The sequence below is a fragment of the Rhea americana genome, unplaced genomic scaffold (assembly GCF_003343005.1).
Source record: "Rhea americana isolate MKP2758 unplaced genomic scaffold, rheAme1 scaffold_16, whole genome shotgun sequence".
NCBI lineage: Eukaryota > Metazoa > Chordata > Aves > Rheiformes > Rheidae > Rhea > Rhea americana.
In genome coordinates, this window is record NW_028185705.1 from 5,312,961 (window position 1) to 5,336,931 (window position 23,971).

Consider the following 23,971-nt stretch of genomic DNA (forward strand, 5'->3'; position numbering starts at 1 on the left):
CGCCGGGGCCGCCCCCCCCCTGCCCCCGGGCAGAGCCTCAAGGCGGCCGCCGCCGCGCCGGCGCCTCTCCCGCCGCGGTCAGGTAACGCCGCGCGCGGGGCCGCGTTGGCCGGGGAGGCGGCCCGGCTGCCATCTCACCTCCGAGCGGTGCACCCGCGGCGGGCGGGCTGTGTGCGGTTGTGTATGCAATATATAATTATATACGTGGGATAGATAGATACGTGCGGGCCTGCAGGTAACTTGCTATGTGCAAGTCGGTAGTCAAAACTTTTTAACGCGGTGCTGACCGCTAAAGGCAAGCGTGCTCGCACGTCTGGCGTTTAKTCGTGGTTACAGGGTTTTCCCTTCGACTAAGGGTTGTTTGGTTATTTTCTCCCAAAGCAGAGAGTGTGGTGGTCTCACACATGTTCCTCTCTCTCTCTGTGTGTATGTCTCTATACATGTATGTATACATWCACACATATGTGCGTGTGTGTACATAAATATGTATAATATATATAGAAAAGCTAAACTTTTTTATTCTCTTGCAGTTCAGTACTTTTAAATTTTCTTCCTGCCCTCTGCCTGTTACGTGCTCTCCGCTTAGCTTCCAGACTTGAGCTCTCAGGGATGCTGCTGAAGCAAACACACCCTTTTGAGGCTGTGAGCTGGTAGCGCGTAATAACCCACAATGACTAACGAGTCAAAGATATTCCTGGGGTTGTGCAGTCCAGTCTCCTAGAGAAAGCTTGTCCTTTGGAGGGAGGAGAGGAGACTCAAAAATCAGAAACTTGAGTATGAATTCTTTGAGTACATGAATTAATTTGTCTGAGTGTTGCCTAGTATGTTGCTTGAAATGTGCTACATCACGTATATGCTAAACTTTTTTTTTTTTCCTTTTTTCATTAGCTGCAGAACTTGTAGGTTGCCATGTTAATGTTGCTTGCTTTTGGATTGCTACTGCAAGAAATCCTGGCTAATTCCCAAGATGAAAATCTTACTGAATTCAAAAACACTGTGGAAGAGCCATTATACAGCTACAGAACTATCAACTTGCCCGATGAGCATATTCCTTACTTTCTGCACAACAACCAGCATATTGCCAGCATCTGTAAGCAGGACTCTCTTTGCCCGTATAAAGTAAGTTAGCTTTTTGTTTTTGCTTTCTTGTGTATGTTTTTGTTCAAATGTAACTTTGGGGTGATTTATTTTGGAGTCATAGTAGTTAAAGATGATAATGAATTGGTCTCTTTGCCAGTGTGTCGATTTTATTGGGAGCTGGAATTATTGTCCTCGAAAGGGCTATATGGGATTCTTTCCTGCATCTGATGTTGCCACAAGGATTTTCTTTTTTTAAAGAAAAAAAAAAGGATAAATTTATAAAAAAAGGTTTCTGCAAGCTTTTTGTTTGTTTTTTTTCTAGTTACRAGGCTGAAATGATCATCTGAATGGCAGTCTTGCACACATCAAAGATGTTTTATCTAAGTACAGTTAGTAATTTCTAGGCCATGCTACTTGTGAGCCTCTGCAGCCCTCAGTAGTATGAAAATTTTGGGATGTTWCACACTGGATCAGGAAAATTGATTATCCTGAAAATGATGTGTTATAGACAAGGATAATATTTCTGTTTATACGTGTTCTATTTGGATATACGTCTGTGCCTAACAAATCTGAGCGTTCTTTCTGAAACAGTTTCAAAACAGATCAAACTGAAAGCCTTTTGTGTAACATACATTACTAAGATGTAGTGAATAAGCTAACAATTAACTGAAATAATTTAAAATTTTTGCTGTCATATAACCTGATCTGTAGCCATACTCAGTGAATTCTGTATTACAGAAATACTTGAAGAAACTGAAATCCTGCTGGGGTTATGAGAAATCCTGCAAATCAGATTACAGGTTCAGTTACCCGGTGTGTGATTATGTTGAAACTGGATGGTAAGTTCCATCTAAAATATATAAAGTACAGTATGTCGTAAAATGTATAGCGCTCACTTTTATAATAGCTGTGCAGTTACCTTTATTGTGATATTTGGAGTCTGAAAGATGATTATGATTCTTTGCAGATAGGTACATGTATGTGTGTATGCACACAAACATAGATCTTTCAACATGTTTTTTAAAATTAAGCTTTTTAAGGAAGAAAATCCTGTTTGAAATGCATCATACCACAATGTTTTCTTTATTCAGATGTAGTCTTGAGTTCAGACTCTTAAAATAACTCTGGAGTTCCTTTCTTAGCTTTAAAAACAGAGGAGAAAATGTTAAAAAAGGTTTTTATAGCCTTTTAGGGGAGAATAGCTTTAAACTGTCATTGAAGTCTTTACTTACGTGCAGCTGATAAGTTGTTTCCTGCTTTGCGTCTTAACTGCCARTAAAGTAACTGGCTGGCTTTTTTGTTTCACTTCTAGTGGAACAAAAACATTATGTGTTAAAGTTATTACTAGAACTGAGGAACAGCCCCTAATTTTCGTCTCTCCTTCGTGTATCAGGGCAAGTGACATTGAGACAGCCCAACAGATATTCTGGAAACAAGCTGACTTTGGTTACGTTCGAGAGAGGCTGAATGAAATGAAAACCCATTGTAAGCCTGCAACAACAGTAGGTGTTTTAGATGGATAATAYAGCTTTCGCTTGCCTCTAAACTAAGTCTTGTATTGATCAAATCCTACTTGCTCTTCTGTTAACAGGGAGATTCATCTCTGACCTGTTCTCAGTACCTTCAGCACTGCAGAGCCACAAACTTGTACATTGATTTAAGAACTGCAAAGAGAAACCATGACAGGTCTCTGATTTGCTTATGTTATAGTAAAACCAAGAGATGGCAGGGAGAAACACCCCTGAATTTGTTCAACAAATCTCTCTCTATATAGCTGGTATGCTTTTTGCCATGGGATTTGCAGCTGATCAAAGGCTTGTCACTGAAGTCTTGTGGAGATCTACATTTCTGATGATTGCTCTCTGATGCTGCTGCTGTCAGCACTACAGTGTATTTAGGTTCCTGACATGCTAAGCTCTTGGTTTCCTGCAGTGATGATGATTTATTGAAATCCTTCCTTCTCCTGACCGGAGAGCAGAGAGGTGGACTTTTCTTTATCTTCAGAGATTTCCTTCCTCAGTCAGGTGACATGCAAAGTAGAATGACATGTGAAGTATAAAATTTTTTTTATAGGAGTTACTGAGAAGACCTTCCCTCTAGAAGGTTTTACAGGGTGGTTAGTGTGGCTTTATCCAGGAACCAGGGATTGCATTTTCGGATACARTAATACTAAAGAAGACTCTGAATCTGGATCTTCTATATTCCAGATTAAAATGTTATGCATTGGCCTGCTGGGTGAAAAAAAGGAGCCACTGACAGTGGCATCATCCCTTTTTCCTTCTGCCTCATCTTTGAAGTCAATGTCTAGGGCATCTAACTTGAAAAACCTGCCTCATGACTGACAGCAATACCCCTCAGAATGGGTTGTCATCATCTCAGCATATCCTAAGAGCTGATTTAGACAACACCTTTGGTTGTTAAGATAGCTTTGTGAAACCCATTCTTACTCCTTACTCTTCACATATTGTATAAAATTCTTGGATGGCTAGTGGGGTAATAAAATCTGAGGTGAATTTCAGTGAGAATTTGTTATTAATAGAGTGGTGCTCCTGTAAGTAATCATGTAGCAAAATCTCATTAAATTATTCATTTGGATAYGAGAGAATGATACCTAAAACATTCTGGGTAGAGTAATGTCATCTTCTTGACTAATATTTCAAACTCTGAGGGCACTATTATCTTCATTTGGAAAGTAGGTGGAAGTGACACRATTATATTGAAAAAATATTCAAACTTTTAGATGTGGATGAAGTATCTTGCTGAATTGAGAAAAGCAAGCACAGATTTGAGTCTGTAATCTAGATTGCAAAGCACTCTAATACTGTTACACAAAAATTGATAGGTTTTTATTAATTTGCATTAGATTCAAAGAAGATTTTTTCCAGAAGGGAGAAATTGGAGGTCATTGCACCCTTAATGTTCAAGCATTTTTGGCTGAAGGTCAACGCAAGAGCCCTCTGCAGTCTTGGTAAGAATCACTTGTCATGGCTGCTTCCAAGTTGGTAAGAATTGCTTGTTGTGGCTGCTTTCAAGTTCACTTAATTATTCTTTTTTTCTTTTTCCTTCATTAGTACTGGCGGCTCTATGTTGGATATTTCATAATGGGGAAATAGCTGCTCCTTTCTAAGGTCAATTTAAGAGTTCATAATAGATTCCTCTAGTAATCACATCTATTCAGAGTGCTGTTCTGAACAATGATGAGTGTAATTGTGCCATTCCTGACTATTTTACATCAGCAAAGTATTTGAACATGTGTTGTAGCCTGAAGGTTTAACATTCAGCTGTTTTCTGGAGACAGTGTTGACTCTGCCTACCCTGCTTATGGACTGAGACAATTCATTTGTTGTAAAATGCCTTGAATTTTGTGTTTGTGCCCTAGCTGACACAATCCTTGTGGTGTTGAGGCCAGTGCAATGTCTGATCTCTGTATTGATACATCTTCCCAGAGGAAGCCTGTGTTTGGAGTATGAAACAGGCAACAATCTGCAGGCTGAGCAGGAGCTTCAGAGGATGCTTTGTGGGAGCTGGTTTACTCTCAGGGTTGCATGTTAGCGTTTCAAAGTAGCATTGCCAGTTCACTGATGACATGAGAAGGAACTGGAGCCATCAAGTCTAATAAAGGACACCTTTTTTTTTTTAATCCTTTTCTTATGTTTACAATTATTCTTCTCATTTTGCATTGATGGTCAATTTAAGTTAAGAATAGCTGCAGAAGAAGACAAGACTTATTTCTTCAYTACCTATCACTATCCTCTCAGTTGCTCATCCCTGCTTAGTTCAGAGTACAATAAATACTGCATCTGCATTCATTATTCTGACCAAAGTATGAAGATCTTGCTGAAGTGTCTCTGGCAATGCAGATCAGGTTGGATAGGCCCACAGATCTAGGCTCTTTGTTATATCTCTACTACTTTGATTTGTAGATCAAAGATGCTCTTCACTCCTGAGATCAAAGATGATGTTTAACCTCTTGGAGCTCATAACCTGAGAACTTTCCATTACAATTACAAACAATTTTAGTTGTCAGACTTTTATCAGACTTCAGCAACCCTGTTAAATCAAATGCACTGGATGAACAGTTGTTACATCTTAGATATGAGATACGTATTTTTAAGTGTGTTAATGACAAAGCATGTTCTATGTGGATGAATCYTTCTAGGTTTGCAGAACTCCAGACATTTACCACATTAAACTTCAGGCCCCTAGAAGATGGCAAATGTGACATTATTATTGAGAAGCCAACATACTTCGTGAAGTTGGATGCAGGTAAATGGTGTTTTTAGTGTAGACTTACATCCTTTAATACTGCAGTGAAAAGAGCCTATATCATCATGCTCATCTACGTTACACCTTTGTGACTGTCAATTTTACTTGTGTTTTTTTTGAAAAAAGGTATAACAGTTTCATCCTTTTTTTTGTAGTTCTATTAATAATCTCAGCAATATAAATTTAAACCTTACRTTTTGTCACAGATACTTAAAAAATATATCAGAGAAATTCCCTGCCACATGTCTACACAGAGTCTTTGACTCTTCACTGTGTTTTGACAGAGTCTTTAGCACAAAGTCAAAAATTCTTTTGTGTTGAGTCTTTGATTCTTGGCTGCGTTTCCAGATGACAGTTTTCAGTTTTCCATGTCTGCTACATGAAAGCAAGGTATGTGTATATACATGTCTTGCAAYGTGTGCTAGGTAAATGAGGATTCTATGCCTGTTGAAGGATTTGGAGGAGGAAGTAGTGTTCAAAGACAAAATTCAAGGGAATAAGTTTTGTTAGTAGATTAAAAAGATGATAACACTATTTTAATCTTSAAGCTTCAAATTCAGGGGAAAAGCCACTGCAGGGAGAAATTAACTATTTCATTACAGAGAGCTGTGGTGATTGCTGGGCTATGGTATACCAAAATTCATGAGAGGAATAGCACCAAAAGATCTTTAGGAAGGCAAATCATCCAGTGATACTTGACATTTTGGAAMTTCATCAGCCTTTTTGCTCATGTGGTGTATTTTGAAGACCGGTGTTAGCAAAAGAGAATTTTCAACATGTAGACATTCAAACAAGCTGCTCGAGGGTAAGCTATGTTTTAAACTAGATATTTGCTGTATTTTGACCTTCATGGCACATTGCAACCGTGAACTGGATTACCCTTCACCTCCCCTGTGGGCAAATATCTTCTGTTTTACGCAAGGTTCGTGTAGGCACCTGAGTGTTTTGCTATCAACTTGTACCTTTGAGCAGGGTTGTCTAGCTGTGTCTAGGAGACAGTTCTGTACACCTCCATCTGCTTTATTTTAGAGGAAGAAGAAATTTGCTGTTGGGGCACTATGGGAAGCCCAGCAGCTAGTTACTGTCATGGAATTCTTCATGGCAAGGAGCTTAAAAACAAGGACTGTCTACACAGTTGCAAAACTGGTGTCTAGTCTTCACTAGCAAAGAAACTGGACTATCTTACCTTCATTATTTCATAGTAGCTTTTTATGTGCTTATAGTCTTAGTAAGAAACCAAGAATGAGCAAGAATGCTCTGAGAAAGAACCTGATGAATTACTTGGGCTTTGGCTCGGGTGCAAGTACAAGTTCTGTCTTGAAGTCCTCCAGACGGAGCTTCCCTGAACACTTTATTTTTTCAAGAGCACTGCCAAAGACCTGTTTTTAGTGTTTCCTGTACATCTGGATAGTTACTGTTAATGCAGACGTTACTTTCATACAACCTAGAAAGCAGTTGTATGCTGCAATGAGAAATGGCAAGTAAAACTTTTTTTTCCCACTGTCTTATTGACCACTGATCTCTCTGAACTTTTCTTAACATGTGCCTTACTTCAGATTTCTTACCTTGATGCCCTCCCTTTTAAAGGTTTGGTTTTCTGGAGAAAGCTTTCAGTCAGAAGCAAGGGAGAACTAATGAGAAATGCGGCTTTATTCATACATATGTGTGTGTGTGTGTGTGTGTGTGTATATATGTTTGTATGAATATGTACTTTATATGTGTATGTGTGTATATGTATGTACACGCACAGACATGCACACACACACCCGGAATTTATTCACAGGGACAATACTAAGGAAAAATCTATATAAAGTAGTAAAAACTGGAGCGAATAATGTAGTATCTTGCTAACAGTTCTTTCTTTCTCAGGTGTTAATATGTACCATCACTTCTGTGACTTCGTCAATCTTTATATTACACAACATATCAATAATTCATTCAGTACTGATGTCAACATAGTCATGTGGGATACAGTAAGTCTGTAGTGCTTTTGTCATACTTTGTGATGAACTATATTTCTACTTTATAGAGACTGAAGATTCTGATAGGCAATCCTTGAATTTTCTTGTGGGCTGCTGATTTCATCATGTAGAGCTGATAAGTTTTTAGATTTTATTAACAAGGGTGCATAAACAATGCTTAAGGAACTGGTTTCCTGCCAGAGGTCATGTGTTGTTTTAACACTACTGCATAACTGATCTTTTGGTAGTAGGTAATTATGCCTTTTTTGGTGTGACATAATCTGTTTTTTGTATATGCCATTTGAGTATTTCATGCTGATGATTTTTTTGTAGAATTTTTCTTTGAGAAGAAATACTTAAAGTATTTTTTTCTGCCTTGAAAAAGAAATGCATCAGTGTTATTTCTAAAACAGTAATGGGCCTCCTGTAATAAAGAAAAAAAGCTAAGTAAAATCCTTGAATATAGCAAATCAGGGTCTAGTACTTAATTGCAAGAATGCTATTTAAAGAAACTGCTTCTCTCTGTCACTTCTTAGAATGCCACAAGTGAAGCTATTTCTGCTGTAGTGAGTTGAAACAGTGACTATGTTTAAGAATAACAATAATTTTATTGACTAGTGTGTAAGTTGTGTAGGACAGCATTTGGTTTTTCGTTGTTTAATTTAAGTTTGTAGTATGTTACATAAAATGTATAACCAGGTCCAAAAATAACACACCTCTTGTCTATACTATTGTCCGAAGTCTGTCTATTGTTTTGGTCTCATGTAATACCAGGATTTCTTTGTGTATTCACTATTCTGACAGCTAAGTATTTAGCAGAGAACTGCCAATATCCACTCCTTGCTATTTAATGAGAAACTTTGTTGGCTAGAAGAAAACAGTTTTTCTAGTTCCCTTTTATTTTGAAAACTAAAATAAATCCACTTACCAGATAAGCAAGTTCCCAGATGTTATGTAAGGAGCTGTTAATCCAGCTCTGATGGCCTTCTGAAAAGATAACATATTAAATGTAAATTACTTTGAAAAGGAATTCCTTTTCTTACGTAACATCATTGAATCAAATAATTTGTTCAAATGTTGGAATGAGTACTGTCATTATGCAGCTTTAAATGAATCTAACTACTGCTTCTACTAAAGTTCATTACCATGTATAGCCAGATGATGGCACCCAGTAACTTCTGATAAGCTGCCTCAATGGTTATCAAAAGATAAGAATGAATAATAAGTTCAAGTCCTTTCTTTCTTTCTTTCTTTCTTTCTTTTTTCTTTCTTTCTTTCTCTCTCTCTCTCTCTTTTTTTTTTTTTTGTAATTGGATTTGGGCATATTCTCTAGCTACTGTAAAATTGGTGCACTTATTGTTCTTATTAAACAGTAATGCCCTCAGATGTAGGTTAAACAAAGCAGAAAATGAATAGGAAATCCACTGGGTGTTGATTTGCAGACTGTCTCTGCCAATGCAAGAAAGCARTGTTTATAACAAACTTCTAAGGAGAGGAGACAGGGTTAGAGAGCGGTACTTCCAGCTTTGAAGATCAGTTCTCTACTTCTAATCTGGAAGAGCAGTTCTTGTAATGTAGACTGCCAGAGAGTAGTATGGATTGTGAAATTTGTTAAAACTTCATGGCAGAGGAAGAGGGAGGAAATCTGGCAACCTTAAGAATCTTTTAGATTCACTAGTTGTCTGCTCTCTTCTGTGGTCAGATACAGTCTTATTTTCAAATTTATTTTTGAGAATGTTTCCACGTAACTTTCCAAAGAGGATGAAACAAATCCAGAACTGAAAAAAAGCTTTAAGCAGAAATCTGCACCAGAGTTAGTGAGGTCTTGAACTGCATTCAAAGAGTAAGAGGTGATGACTCTTTAGCCCTCAGATGTGCAGGAACTGTTACAGAGCTGAAAGCAAGAGCCCCTACTGCTACGACTGAAAGACCAAAAGGTTCCACAGATACTTGCTGCTATAGGGAATTTTTATATTCTGTCCTTTAGAGAAACTTCAGGTAATTCCAAACATAATTTCCCTGTTACTTCTTCCACCAGATCAGATCATTGTCTTCAATCTGTGAGATGTATGCTATGTGCAAGTAAGCATCCCAAAATAGAGGCAAACATGAAACAGGCTTGTTGTGACTTTTTATTTTCAAACACTAATGCTGCATTTGAATTCCCAGATGGTTGTTAGTCTCAGCAGTCCAGGTCCGTGCCATCCACTCTCCTTACCTTTCCRTTACTTCAAATTTAACCTATATTCTGTTGTTTCCTGGATAAGATAAGGAAGGGTACACCTTGCTCCCAARTCACAGACTGTAATCTGTTACTGCAGAATTTGTCTAGATTGCTGATTTATAGAATTGTTTTATTGAAAACTAACTACCTACCAGGTAATTTGAGTTAACCACCTTTGTAAACACCAGGTTAGATGTTCTGTAATGTCTGTCTTCTGTGCAAGGCTGTCTTAGGTCTGGTGTGGTGATCTGCGWATAAGGTGTATGTTAAGTCATATGCAGCTTGTAAATAATTAGGAGAATTTTTATATGCATTTCTGTAATCATTATGCACATGTGGTTTTTTCTTTCCTCCTAGAGCTCATATGGCTATGGTGACTTGTTCAGTGAGACGTGGAAGGCATTTACTGACTATGAAATAATACACTTGAAAACCTTTGACTCTAAAAGGGTATGGAATTGTATGCTTTGTTTTAATTCACAGAGGCTACGTAGTAAACATGATCGCTCTCAAGCCACTTTTGGATATGAGTGTTTCTGAGGAAGGCATTAATATTTTAAGTRCATGTTTAATTTAGTGATATTTGTACTCTATCTTACAAACTAGAGAGACAGCAATAGCCACAGTAGCCTGTTTCTGTGGTATGTCTGCGCTTCGTGTAGACAGATGAAACTTTTATGCCTTCCGAGAAGTGGTATTTATGTATTAGTTTCACTTTGGCAGCACCGTCTACTGAAGCTAAGGGTTTTCAAATGGTATTGTCATTCTAAATTGTCTAATTCTCGTTGAGGTATATCTCTTCTCCTTTAACTGTTAATATACTTGCTGTTTCTCATAAATTGTGATATTTTTACTCCTACYAAAAATATGTGCCTTCACTGAGAGCTCGTTTTAGTCTCTTAAATCYCTTAAGCCCTGTCTTAAACATTCTCTACTGTTTACCTGATTTTCTTCTACTTAGTTAATGTTTGTTCTGCTTGTTTTTTTGTGTCCCCACTTCCTTTTTTTGTATGTGTAGCRTCTTGAGAGTTCTTTTGAGACGGAATTGTCTTTGTTCTATTCATTTGCACAGTTGTTAGGGAAGTGAGGATGTTCTTGGCAGGAGCACCTAATTGCTAACTCATTATAATGAGTGATTGCACTGAATGAGCAGGGGATGTGCCAGCAGTGCAATGTAACTTCTTGTGATCTTCCTTTGCAGGTATGCTTTAAAGAAGCAGTCTTCTCATTACTGCCTCGAATGCGATATGGCTTGTTTTATAACACACCATTGGTGAGTCCTTTTTATCAGTCCAATGTGTTCACTAGGGGTGTGTGTGTATGACAGTATAAAATCTTAGCTAATGAATCTCTCAAGCATTTTGCGGAGTTATCATGAAATGTACTGTTGTGTGCAACTCCAGATGAAATGATCTGCTTTAGGGATTAGGGTTTCAAAGGGCACTTGATTATTGTACTTAAATGGTTGATGGTAACTGCCTGTGTACAGGCTCCTACTTCACAATTCATGAAACGCAGATTATTCCTCTTTAATGGGAGGGTACTGTGAATTTACTGGTATTCTTGCAGAGCACAAAAGCTTGTAAATTGGCAGTGTTGACGGAAGCTGCTTCTATGCAAGCTACTTCTATGTGGGCTTTTATCTTGGGACTGTCACTTTGCATATTCCATGGAGAATAAGTTCTGAATATGGGTGATTACTGCCATGCATTGATGTGATAACTTGGACCATACTTCCTTAATTTGCTTCCTTTGTTTGTGGCATTTCTCTGGGACTGATGTAGCAGGGTCTTCTGACTAGCTGAGAATGTGGGATGGGAGGCTGGGAAGGGAGGGAGTGCAGGCTAAGGGAAGTGAGGCTCTGCAGAAGAGAAAGTGGGAAGCCTGAGGCTGAGATTCTGGCTTATGGGGATGGAGGGCACCCACTTGAGAGGCAAAATTCCCCATTCTAGCGTTACTAAGAAAGGCTCTGTGAGAGTGTTTGTTGCTGGTTGCTGCCTTTCTGCAACAGCTTTCATTCTGGGGTGTTAGCTTGTGCATTCAGACTGTAGCGGTGTAGAGCGAGTCATGTTTCCTTCTAAATTAGAGTGCCACTTCTGTTGCAGCGAATGCTTAATGCAGTGCATGATGGTAGGGTTTTTTTTCAGAAAGCATGGTAAAAGATTGATCACAAAGTGAGGTTTGCCGAAGAAAATAACTTTTTGTAATACTAATTACTCTTCTAATTTCAGATCTCTGGCTGTCATGGTACAGGACTATTTAGAGCATTTTCTCAGCATGTATTACACAGATTAAATATCACACAAGAAGGACCAAAGGTATGATAAAAGAGAGATAAAACTGCAGTGCAGAGCTTGCAGTTCTTACCTGGATGAAAAACAGCAAATAGCTGGACCCAGTGGGAAGTGAGAGCAAACACTGCACTTTTTTTCCTTTACTGGGGTGCTCAGGATTTTCTTTCAATAAGCCAGTCAGTTCCATAAAGGCCTCCAGCAAATATTTATGTATGTTTGTAAAAGTTGACCTTATGTCTCATCTCTGTAGGACAGACTTTAGAATATCCCACTCTGAGCCCCAGGAAGCTGCTCTTGCCCATCCCCTCCTGTGTGCCCAAGGCCTTTATTTTCTTCCCAGGTGTTATATATGTGGTATGTTGTCTCTTCTGGAGCATGCTGACAGTGTCCTGCTTATAGGTCTGGCAGAGAGGATCCCACAAAGCAGTCGACTTCCTCACTGCAGACATGCTCTTTTATCAATCCTCACAGCTACTGCTGAGCTCAGATCAGAGGAGGGAATGATTGGATCTGGTCCTTAAATTCCCTGCCTTGTACCATGTGTCTGACCCTGGACTTCTTTGTGGTACACACTGATGGTTTTTGCAAACTGTTGTAATGTCTGTGTTGATGGATACAGCATTTTTGGGCTTCTTAAAGTGTTTACTAGGAGCAGTCTATGTATTATCACTGAGGGACACATGCTGTACAGGCATTTAGTTATGCTTCTCCTGCTGACACTAATGGGAGTCATGCAGTTAAATCTTTTTATTTCACTTGGAACGTTTACCCCCATGAGTCCAATTAATCTAAAGAGGTAAAGGGAGGAACTGTTGTGGAGGTAAAATATTTTTTTCCGAGAATCTTGTGCACAAACCACCCTGAAAGCGRCTTCCCTGCTTTTAAGAACTGCTGTATAATGTGTAATACAAAGACTCGTTTGTACTGAATAAAAATAAATCATTCAGAAAACATTCTATTCTTTGTTAATAGTAAGACTTTCACAAAGTTTTTGACACTTTTAATCTGTTGAAAAATACAATGTGAATTTTAAGGTGGTTACATCATCTGTTATATGGGGAGTGAACATACTTAGTTGCTCAGATAATTGCTAAAATAAACATGGAAGATTTTTCTTTTAGTAAGGTCTGCCTCACAGCTAACTCATTGCTGTTTCTTTCCTTTTTTAGGATGGGAAAATTCGAGTCACAATACTTGCACGCAGTACAGATTACCGGAAAATATTGAATCAGAATGAGGTGTGGTTCTTCATATTTTTAAAACAAATAAATCATCCAGAAGTTAAATTTTGCTCATTGAATTGATTTTCAGGCACAACCAAGACTGCCCAYTGGCAAGTCTTGGATAAGTATGTGCAGTGCTAATGCTGATTTCTTCTCATATATCTTGTGGCCAGTCTCTGTTCTTGTACACCAGGCAGTGAACCTTGCTATCCTTGGTAAATACCCAGTGGCAGACTACAGATGTAATACAAAAAGTATTTCCTCTTAACAAATAGATATTGTAGAACCTTCTGATAAAATTAAATTATTTTGCTTTCATATTGTTCTCTTTGATTTCTAGAAGCCTCAGTGTTGAAAAGCTAATGAAAAGCTTTGTTATGCTTGCAGAACAAAATGCATAGGCAGTTGTGTCTGAGTATGAGCATTCAAAACTTAATGAATTTTCATGCTGATTTGCGTTTTCAAATCATGCAACTTGGTGGGCTTACAATGAAGCTGCTCGTGTTGTTGTAGATAACTACATTGTGATAAAATGATAACATCTAATGTTTTTATACCTCTCTTCATTCTTAGTGCCTGACAAAAAATTATTAGACATTATTATCCCCATCTTAAATAGGGGAAAACTGAGGCTTGTTTGATGCAGTAGCTTAGTGGCAGAATAGAGCTCATATCTGCAGTGCTGTGCCTTCTCTGCTAGGCAGTCCATGGTGCCTGTCTACGCTGCTACATGTAGTGTGTTTTCTGATAATAGGCACGTGACAGGAAGTGAGAAGTTAATCTTCTCTTGACAATGCTTTTGTAAAGGAAAATGCTTTGATTTCTCTCCCTCTTCTGCCTGTGGTAGGAGTCTTACAAAAAAAGCCCTTTCAGGTTAGAAGCCCAGGTTGTGTTGGTYTCTCTTCTCACGTGAGTAGGAATCTGGCCTGGTAAGGTGTTCTTGAAAATTCTTCTAGCCACCAATTTCTTTCTTTAGGTTTTGGAATATTTTTTGGAAATCCAGCCTGAAATGTCACATCTTCCCATTATTTCTGACAAAATTCCTACTAGTTTGAGTGGTTTARGATTACGCTCTGGGGCATGTAAAAGGTAACAATATACTCTGTGATGGTGCAGGRGAACCAAGTCCCCTCTCTGGTGGCTGCCCTGCCAGGAGTAAGGTATGGGAAGGTATGAAAGGATCTCAGTGTTAGAAAACGGATTTGACCTAGAGGTCATCTTGCACACTGGGATTTGAGTAGAGAGACTGGGGAATAGCTCCTTTATATGGCAGTGACAGTCTGTTCTTCTCAGTGTAATTCCCTGGTGAGGAAGGGGGAGTGTGTAAAATGGTCAGGAGCATGGGGAGGAATTAATTGAAGCAGAACATTAAGTCATAGGCCTTTTTATTTTCTTCCTTAGCTTGTGAATGCTTTGAAAACAGTATCGACGTTGGAGGTCAAAGTGGTAGACTACAAGTACAAGTACGTATTATGGTAGAGAAAGTTGGTGTGGTTTCACACTGCCTGTGGCTGGTGATGAGCCACTTGCAAAGCTGCTTGTGCCCCAGTGCTCAACCTCTGTGAAATCCAAGAACTGCTAAGGCAAGGAAGAATGTTACTGAAGAAGTGATGGGTGAGCTAGTTAAGCATTCCCATCCAATGACTAATTGCTTAGGAATGAATCTYTAGAGTCGGACTCATGTTAAAACTACTTTATGATGAGCAAGTTTTGAAATCTCTTTCCTTTCTGTGTTTCCTCTCTTAGAAGAAGCTGCAGTCCCATCATTTTCGGGGGTTTGCTAATACTCTTCAGTGGGTCAACAGGGATTTCTCTTCTGTGATGATAATGTCTTATTTTATGGCTATTAGCTTAAGYTATGAATTATTATTCATTACTATTTGCTGCTTTGGTTGTCCATGAAGACACCAGGTCAGTTTATGGTGCCCACTGAGGTAGGCACTGTGTCAGTAACAAATGTCTTGAAGAGAAAGTTCCCAAGTGGTGTATGCCTGTGTCAGATGGCAGCAGCTCTGATCTACTCACTGGCTCTGTCATGGATCTTGATGCAGGAAGAGTAGGGAGCCAAAGCAGTGCTGGGAGATCAGTGTTGACCAAAGCTGAGACAGGGAGAAGTCAAGATTTGTTTAACGCCTCTACCACTTAAGATGGCACTTGAGCAGGCCAATAATGGTAAAGAGGATAGATGCTCGTGAGAGGCCATCTAGACCATCCCACTGTTTGAAAGCAGGACCCAGTGGTACTTCTGTACTTACTGATGCTTGTCCAAACCATTTGTAGTACCATTCAGCACTGGAGATTGCCTCAGTGATCCTGCTGCATCACTCTCCTCATAGTTGGAAGGATTCTCTAGTACCTGCCCTTACTGCAGCTTAAGCAGYCTAAACTTTCTTGTTGCAATTTAAGCCAGTTGTTTTTTATTCTCTTCAGAAAGGTCAGGGAGGAAATTATTCTATCTTTGTGTTGTTATGAACTGTTTTTACAAGACTGAAGCCTGCTGCAGTTTCCCTTTTCACTTTTTTCCTCTTATGACTAAATACTTYCAGTCCATTCTTTCCTTGTGTGCTCACGGAACACCTGGTTGCTTGAAAAACTTTATGTGGAGAAGTGACATACAGGGAGAACTAACAGTTCCAGGAGCTGAAACAAAGTCTGGTCTCTTTTTTTCTGTTTGATTCCCTATGTATAAGTTCAGGTTGGGTATCTACTAATTTTTAAGTACCACCAAGTAAAAAGTAAAGAAAATTTACAAAAACTTAAAATGGATTACCAAAGAAAATCAGATTTTTGGAGCAGACTCTTGTTAATGTGAAGTTTTGAAATCTGTTTTGATTTCTTTTAATTCCATGCTGAGTTATTGCTGGTTGCAGCATTTTTGATTTTTACTATTGTTCCTTTAAAAATCAATTCCCTCTTACAGAATTCCCTTAAGTTAATTTTGCGCTTTCTACATGTAACTAATTTGTGCTGAGATGGATAGGCATGCCAGATCACCACTCTATGTTATGTTGCCTGCAGGGAACTTGAATTTTCAGAGCAATTGAGAATTACACATAACTCTGATATATTCATTGGGATGCATGGAGCTGGACTTACCCATTTGCTTTTTCTGCCGGACTGGGCTGTTGTTTTTGAACTGTAAGTCTGTTTTTCTCTTCTTATAATAAACATAACTGCTAATGTCTGCTCATGTGTGCTAGTGAAGCACCCTCCTTTGCTAGTATTTGACTGTGAATGTTCTGTTTCATCCTCCTCTAGGCTTCATTTTTGGGCAGTCTTTTCCTTTGGGAATAGAAAGTGAGGAAGCTTCCATTATAATGTACAATGTGTGATTATTTATACAGCCTTGGCTTGTGGTTTGTTGTGATGTTGTGGTATAAACGAGAGGCAGCCTAGTGAGTAATTGCTTGGGGAAAATGACAGAAAGAGACTCACATTTTGCTTGGGGGCCTGACCTCTAATAATGGTATTCTGGTGATCTAGATGAATTGATTACAAAAAAYGTTTGTCTAGGCTGTTAAAGATCCCCTCCTCCCCGAAAAGTTATTTATATCCTGCTTTCTATAGTTGGGACATGARCACCAGCTTCCTGGCCTAGCTCAACTGGGTGTCTTCCATCTTACCTAAAGTTCTCCAGCAGATTCATTAAACATATTTTGTCATGAAGTATTACTAGTAGATACTCCATTTCTGTTGAGCTAAACAAAAATGCCATATGCTTGTCAGAAGAGCATTGAATTCTCCATCTTGGACAATTCTACTTAAAACCCTGCAGTGGGGCAAGGCTATGGAGCTGGCACTTAACAGGGCAGGCTTTTCTGAGAGTATTTTGTCCAATCTTCAAAGAGTTCAGAAACCTAGGGATTTTCTACGTGCCTATAACCTCCTKCAGCTGAATGGTGGTATGACAGACTAGCATGCATCTCAAATTGCCTCTTAGACCACATTTTAAGAACAGATGAGTAGCCCTTGTTCTTGGTTTCCAGTGGAGCAGAATSTGGTCTGTGGTGTTTTGCTGCCTTAGAACTAGAAAATAAATGTCTAATTAAATGTCTAAGTTTTGATTTTCCTCCCTTTCCCTTCCCCTCCTTCTGCCTGATCGGCTTCAGCATAATTTCTGTGGTTAAATATGAGCTGCCTGTCCCTAGGTATAATTGTGAAGACGAACGTTGTTACCTGGATTTAGCAAGGCTGAGAGGCATTCACTACATCACTTGGCAAAAAAGGAATAAAGTATTTCCTCAAGATCAGGTAATCATAGCCACTGATGGAAGGGTGGGGATGATTTTCCTACTATAACTTCATTTGTTTAAAGGTTAGCTTGTTTTACCTGCGTTCTCATCTTTAATATGGTTTTCTTTTTTTAGTTGAAATTAACTTCCTTGATAGGTGAAGAAATCATTTGATACTAATGGCCTGTTAACTTCTTTTCTCTTCTTCATTCAGCCATTAATCCAAGCTATCCATAACATTGTTGTGCAGTTTCTTTACTGATAGTGTTATTTATTTATTCATTTTGCTTCAGAGCACATCAATGGATCAGATATAATTAACTTAAAGTGGTAGAAGCTCAACTCTTTGTTTTTGTCTTTTTTGAATGGAAGATGTACTGATTTTTTTTTGTTTTTGTTGTCTAAATGCTTGTATTTCTTTTTTAGGGACACCACCCAACACTGGGAGAACATCCAAAATTTACAAACTATTCCTTTGATGTGGAAGAATTTATGTACTTGGTTCTTCTGGCTGCAAATCATGTTTCACAACATTCCAAGTGGCCATTTAGGGTAAAACATGATGAATTCTAAATTAGACTTCAGACTGAAATATTATTTTAAATAATGCTTCATRAAGATATTGTAACAACATAAAGCAAAATGCTGGTGTGAAATGTGTAAACCTCTAGGAGGGAAACAATCCATTTTTAATTTGTCAAACCAGTTCATGACACCATACTGTATCTTCGTATTCCTCCTCTTTAATTTTAGTGGTTTTCCATATGTAAAAGCTATCAGGACTTTTTCTGCTCTGTATTCTTGCATCCCAAATTCTGAACTATTAGTTCATTAAAAAAAAATAGTCTGTACATTTCATGTAACGTTATCTTGGGTAGGTATTTGTCTTGTAGTAATTTATGCTTGTTATGTGAAGTGGGGAAATGCTAGAGGATGGAGAGTAGTACTTATTGATTTCTCAATATAGTCTCTATGAGAATGAAATAGGCCTATCACAGAGTTCTTCTGTTCCTCTTTAAGAGCTGGATGCTTTTATACTGTAGTAGTGTACCTCCAAGTGAAAATCTGGAAAGGACTTGACTTGTCTTCCTGTTATAAGACACTGGTCAGTATATCTTTTGTGGTCAGGTTACATGTCAGGTTGCAGTTTCAGTACGGCCAGTTAGTTCCTTTCAGTCACCATCCATGTTACTGCAATTCTTGGCCCTGTATCACTTCTAGATTTGAAGATCTTGCTTTGTAAAATAATAGTTTTAAGAATGAAGTGGTTAAGCAAACTTGTAACTTTTCTTGTTTGATGTAGCAGACACTGCAGCCTCCTATTTCAAACTTGGACACATTTTCAAGATAGAGCGCAGTATATCTTATATTTTCATATTAAAAAAAAAAAACTTTGTGACTCTTTCCCCTCTTCTCATTTTAAAAATAGTTTTAAATGTAACAGGTCTGTTCAGTAAGTTTAGTCAGTGATCTTCCAAAGCACATAAGGCTTTTCCTAAGTGAATATTTACAAACTTCTAGTAATCCAGGTATTTCCTACTTTTTCACATAAAAATATACTTTTGCAATGGAAAACTTGAGAAAATTGGAATAAAACTTAAGGTTTTTTTTGAGGATGCTAAAGAGAATGGACTGCTGGTATTATGACAAACGATAAGGTATGTAGGGTGTTTTTCAGCTGCAGCTGAAGGGAAATGAAGTCATGAGGAACTTAATTCCTGGGACCATATTTCAGTAATCATCAGCCTAATCTCAGTAATATTCTTTTCTCACAAGGTTCTGCCAGTCTTTCTGAAACSAGTATCCTAGCTCACTGTTTTCAATAAAGACAATATTAAGCCAAAACTCWGTGTTCTGTAAAATTTCCACCTGGAGCTGGCATCTTGATGCTAGTGAAACAAATGTGAGTAGTTCTGTTGTCTTAAATGGGGCCAGAAGGATATATGTAAAAAAACAAGTTCYGTGAGATAAAAAGCCAGAGTTCTGTGTTATACTAGTATATATTTTTTTTGATAATGTATTCTAATGACACACTTGCAGTATAGTCATACACAGTTTCAGTGGCATATGTTTGTATGCAAAAGCAAGACAGTGTCAGAATAAATGTAAAAACTTCAGTGGAATAATTGTAGGTATTATTGACTTCCAGTCTCTTAAGAGTCGTAGGGAATTTCACAGATTGTAGGTATGTTTACTGACTTGCCTACACTGGCAAAGATGAGTTGCTGTAAGTGTAACTTTCATACAGATCTCTCGTGACTTTAAGCAATGCATAGGAAGAGCCAAATATCGCTGAAACACAGAATCTATTAAGGTATTTGGTGCAATTTTTAGTTTAGTGCATGCATAACTGATGGTAAAACTGTTTTGCTTTAAAGAATCATGGAAGCAAAATTGCACTTCTTGATATGAAAAAAACTGCTTTCTTTGAGAAATGCAGTTTCCTGTACTTGTTTGTGTGTGGTTTTTTTTTATCTTGTGGGTTTTTTTTAAAGAAAAATATGTATAAAACTTAAGTCAGTGAAGTGTACAAGTTTGAAAGAAATATCTCCAAGTAAAGAAGACACTTAACTATGAATGATGCACAGATATATTTGATAAAGAACTTTTTATTAAAGAATATATTGTAGAGCTTTTGATCATCATTTGCCAGGTTTTATAGGCAAATGTTTTAAATGCTCTTAATTGCATAGCATCATGTCTATCTTTTTCTGCCATGACAACCTGATGTTCAGCTGTCYAAACTGACATTCAGATTGGTAGAGTTTTGAGGAAAATTTTTGTGTATATTTAACTTTCTGTACTGCAGGTGATGCTGTTAAAGCCAGCTTGAATGCAAGCACATGCTTGAATCTTTGCAGAAGCAGCAGCCCACTTGCTGATGAGGAATTTCTATTTCAAGCTGTGTTAGGATTCACTAAAATAAGTAGTTGAACAGATGCCTGAATGCATGGATGAGAGGCTGTGGGGACTTAATCTAGGGGCAAAATATCCTGCCAACACTCTCCAATTTCAGTAAACTTGAGTGCAATGTCAACATTTGATAAYGTGTTCTTCAGCGTTTATGGGTTAGTATTACTGGGATGAAAACAGTATTTTGGTTATTTAGCTTTACAAATAGTCATACAATTATGTTGGCAGAAGAAAGAGGTTTGGTTGGACTAATGGAATTTTGCCCAGAAATCCCCAGAGAGAACTTGGGCAGCAGCAAAGATTTAGTTCACATGACCTTCTTCAAGAGGGTTTGGGTCAACTCGGTCTGCCTGGAAATCAGAATTTGATGGAATCCATGAGGCTTTCCAGGCCACTTCTTCTTTAGGTAGGGTATAGCTTTGGATTTTATTTTCCTAACAGACTGTGGGAGTTTTGYTCCTTGCTACTTTTGATTTTTGTGTCTCTAGTGTTGTGGTGATTCCTTTTCACTACCGTAAGTTTAGAGTCTGTGTTCAAATGCACATTGGCATCAGCACGATAAATTTAGCTTTGGCGCTTAATGAAYGTTGCCAGTCCCGAGTACTTTCAGAATTGTTTGTGATTCATGTACAATTTAAACTGAAACTCTTTCTTTTTTTTAATAAAAATTAACATGTAGATGTACACTGCTTCTTTGCTTTTTACTTCAAAAGTGTTAAAGATGTGTTTTAAATTTTTGTTCATGCAGTTCTGTGGAAGTTGGGTAAGTGTGAGAAATGGTTTGTGATTGGGGAGGTGGCAAATCAGGGTTATTCATCTTGAGAGCACAATTATAAATATTAAGGCAATAAATTTTTAAAACCAATGAAATAATAATGAAGTTGTTTAATTYTTGCTGTTAATCTTACTGGTTGTACCATTAATGAGATAGCCGAGGGTTTAGAATGTCTCTTAATCTTTTCTTTATTTTTAAGTGGGAGAGGAACTGAAGGAAACATTCTTCTTGGGWGCTTTTTATCTACTCAAAAGAGTAAAATGTGAGGGGATCATTTTATTTGATTTCAACCCTGAAGAATTGATTTCAACTCTGAAGAATTGTTTCAATTTGCAATGTTAGCATGGAAGTTGAGCTCTTATTCCCGCTCCTTTGAACACACCTTTCTCACAGAACGGGTTCCTTTGTCTCAAAAGAACTGCTGGTATATATGATGTGTGTGTGTGTGTGTGTGTGTGTGTGTGTATACACACATATAGGCAGGATTTTCTCACACGGCAATGTAACTGATAAAAGTAGCTTGTGGAGGTGAGAAGGGAGATGCTGACAGACTGGCATGGAGGGAATGACTGGGATGAGGAGGAAGGGGCAATGGGTAAGTGTAAAGGCTGCAGGTGGGTAAGACGGCAATAGTGGTTCCCAAATCYGAGCTCAGAAGAGCACTTTGAGACCTCAGTGAATACAGTTGCAAATCCAGTGAAGTATGTGGAAATCTGGTGGGAATAAAGCCAAAAATGAGGGTAGAAACAGCAATCCTGTCATCAACAGCATGGAAGCGTTGACAAGGCAAAAGTGGGGAAATGGAAAGGACATTTTGATCATTTATTTGTAGAGAGGAAGAACCATAAATATTTGTATTAATAACCTCTATAATACCACATTAACTTTGTCTTTTATTTTGTAAGATCAGGTCTGCTTTAGACCGATAATAATAGTTAGAAAAGGGTTTGAAAGGCAACATAGTATAAAAACTTAAAATGCGTTTGAGTGGAGAGTGAGTAATTAGTTGTCTCAAGCTCAGATACGCTGTCATCATCTACAATTTCGGTTTATTTTGTTGCTGAATATCTGATTCAGTTTAGAAGCTGAAATCTGCTTTCCTGAGGATCTTTATATTCTGTAATCTAGCTGTGCATTATGTTTAATTCAAGCCTCATTGATCTTCAGACTATATTAATCTCCAAAGCTTTTCCAGCGTATGCGCTCACGTTAAGTGCAATGCTGTAAATCTATAACGTGAGCAAAGACGTCTGCCTTTTCGCTGTGATTACGAATGCTGCTTCCCTTGGAATGGACACTGGATTTCCAGGTAAGGCCAGGAAGGTATTTACTCCGATTTTACCAGAGTGCAGTAGGTGGCACTAGAGCCCTGCCAAATGTCGCGGCTTGGCCGTCGGAGGCAAATCTAGCTTCAAGTGCGAAGAACCGGCTCGCAGAGCAGCGCAATAAAGCAGCGGCTCCTGTAGGTGATGATTTTGTTCTTTTTCCTTTTCCTGTTTGTAGAAGGAAATGACTGGAAAAATTAATGCAGGACGACTTTAGGTTTTAGTGGAAGATTAATCAGATTCTTGAGCAGTTTTCTATTCAAGCAACTTAGTTGGTGTGGGAAAATAACTTCCAGTTAATCTTTTGCAGCAAAATGCTGCTTCTCGTYTTCTTGTAAAAGAACATTTTGTGCCAAGGCATCCTTTTTTTTTGCAGTTAATGTAATTCATGCTCTGCTGCAAAGGCCTGATTTTCATATATTGCATGGATGGGGAAGGTTGTTGYATTAATTATGCATCTTCCACTAGCTAATTACTTCTCCCATTTAGTGAGGGGGGGGGGCTCTGTGTGTGTGCATACACATCTGGTGTCACTGAAAATGCAGACCGCTGACATTCAGAAAACAATAAAACATATTGGAAAATAGCTTTTTTGTCTAAAAAAATTATCATGAGTGCTTCTGTTTTTGGAGAAATATATTGCAGTGGTTTAGTTTTGTGGATTATCTCTGCGCCAGACTTACCCCAAAGGCAGTGGAGAAGCTGAATTAAAAATGAAGCTGGTTTACTTCTTTGCAGCTTTGAAAATCTTTGACCTTTCCCGCTCTGCTCTTTTACGTACGGGCTCTTCRATGCCTCTCGGATCAGCATTCGAGCAGCTTTGGCTTCCTCAAACCGCCGCCTCCCAGCTGGAGGCCAGCAGCAGTTCGGGGCAGCCGTGCCGTCCCTCCACCCTGGCCACCTTTGGCTCGTCCCCGTGTCGGGAGCAGCGGCCAAGGAAGCGGGGTGCCCCGGCTCTCGGCGCCCGGCTTTCCGGGCCCGAGCCCCGCTCTCGGCCGCCGGACCGGGAAGCCGGCGAGTTAGCACTGGGCAAATGCAGCGGGCTCATTTGAGGGAGGGCTTGGAGCAAAGCAGCCTCTGCGCTGCCTTTAATTGCAAAGTTGGACAGCTGTCAGCAGGGGAGATTGCAGCTGGAGAAACGCCTCGGTGCGCTTTGAAGGCTGAGAGCGGCGCTTGGGGCTGAGCCCTGTGGGAATCCCCGCGCTCCCGGGGCCGGCTGCCCCCATGCAAAGGGGGCCCCCGCCGGCGCTTTGCGTGCGGCGTCTGGGACGCGTAACGGGGAGCCCAGAAGGGGTCAAAACCGTTCGTGGGGCTGCTTTGCCCTACCAAAAGCATGCTCCATGATTAATTCAATGCAGAATGTTAAAACACTTCATAAAAAAACCTGCTAAGTAAATCAAGAGGAATTCAGATGCTGCAAACCTTCTAATGCCCTTGCTTACAAAACCGTCTTGAATACTATCCATGCAGTGTTTTTCTCGTTCAACCCTAAGAAGAAATCTGGGGATATTAGCCCTTCTGATGCATGCTTCAAAGAAAACATGTCTGAATGTTTTGGAATAGATCAGTCCCTACTTAATAACCGTAATGCTTTCCCTTCGAGTCAGGAACTCGTGAGAAAGGCTGCAATTTGTTTTCAAATTGGCAGCTTTCTGGTCATTTAATGCTTTTTTTTTTT

The 23,971-nt window shown here is 38.9% G+C and overlaps 1 protein-coding gene across 3 annotated transcripts; it reads left to right on the top strand.

Annotated features, from left to right (window-relative positions):
• Window positions 1-20,877, top strand: EOGT (EGF domain specific O-linked N-acetylglucosamine transferase). Of its 3 annotated transcripts, none has more exons than XM_085300086.1 (16): window positions 1-82; window positions 889-1,119; window positions 1,819-1,919; window positions 2,474-2,582; window positions 2,672-2,766; window positions 3,944-4,048; window positions 5,240-5,346; window positions 7,216-7,319; window positions 9,889-9,981; window positions 10,733-10,804; window positions 11,763-11,849; window positions 12,995-13,063; window positions 14,450-14,511; window positions 16,067-16,186; window positions 17,197-17,299; window positions 17,707-20,877. In XM_085300086.1, exons 2-16 carry the CDS (start codon window positions 910-912, stop codon window positions 17,851-17,853), a joined length of 1,584 nt encoding a protein of 527 aa, XP_085156212.1. In that variant the 5' UTR covers window positions 1-82; window positions 889-909; the 3' UTR covers window positions 17,854-20,877. The 3 variants fall into 3 exon arrangements, with proteins under 3 accessions (XP_085156212.1, XP_085156215.1, XP_085156214.1); XM_085300088.1 differs by lacking the exon at window positions 1-82 and adding an exon at window positions 598-774; XM_085300089.1 differs by lacking the exon at window positions 16,067-16,186.
• The last annotated feature ends 3,094 nt before the right edge of the window (window positions 20,878-23,971 follow it).

Coding starts and splice junctions, on each gene's coding strand:
- EOGT (XM_085300086.1), top strand. CDS start 910: ATGTTAATGTTGCTTGCTTTTGGATTGCTACTGCAAGAAATCCTGGCT. Junction 2,583..2,671: donor ATTGTAAGCCTGCAACAACA/GTAGGTGTTTTA, acceptor TTCTGTTAACAG/GGAGATTCATCTCTGACCTG. Junction 5,347..7,215: donor CTTCGTGAAGTTGGATGCAG/GTAAATGGTGTT, acceptor TTTCTTTCTCAG/GTGTTAATATGTACCATCAC.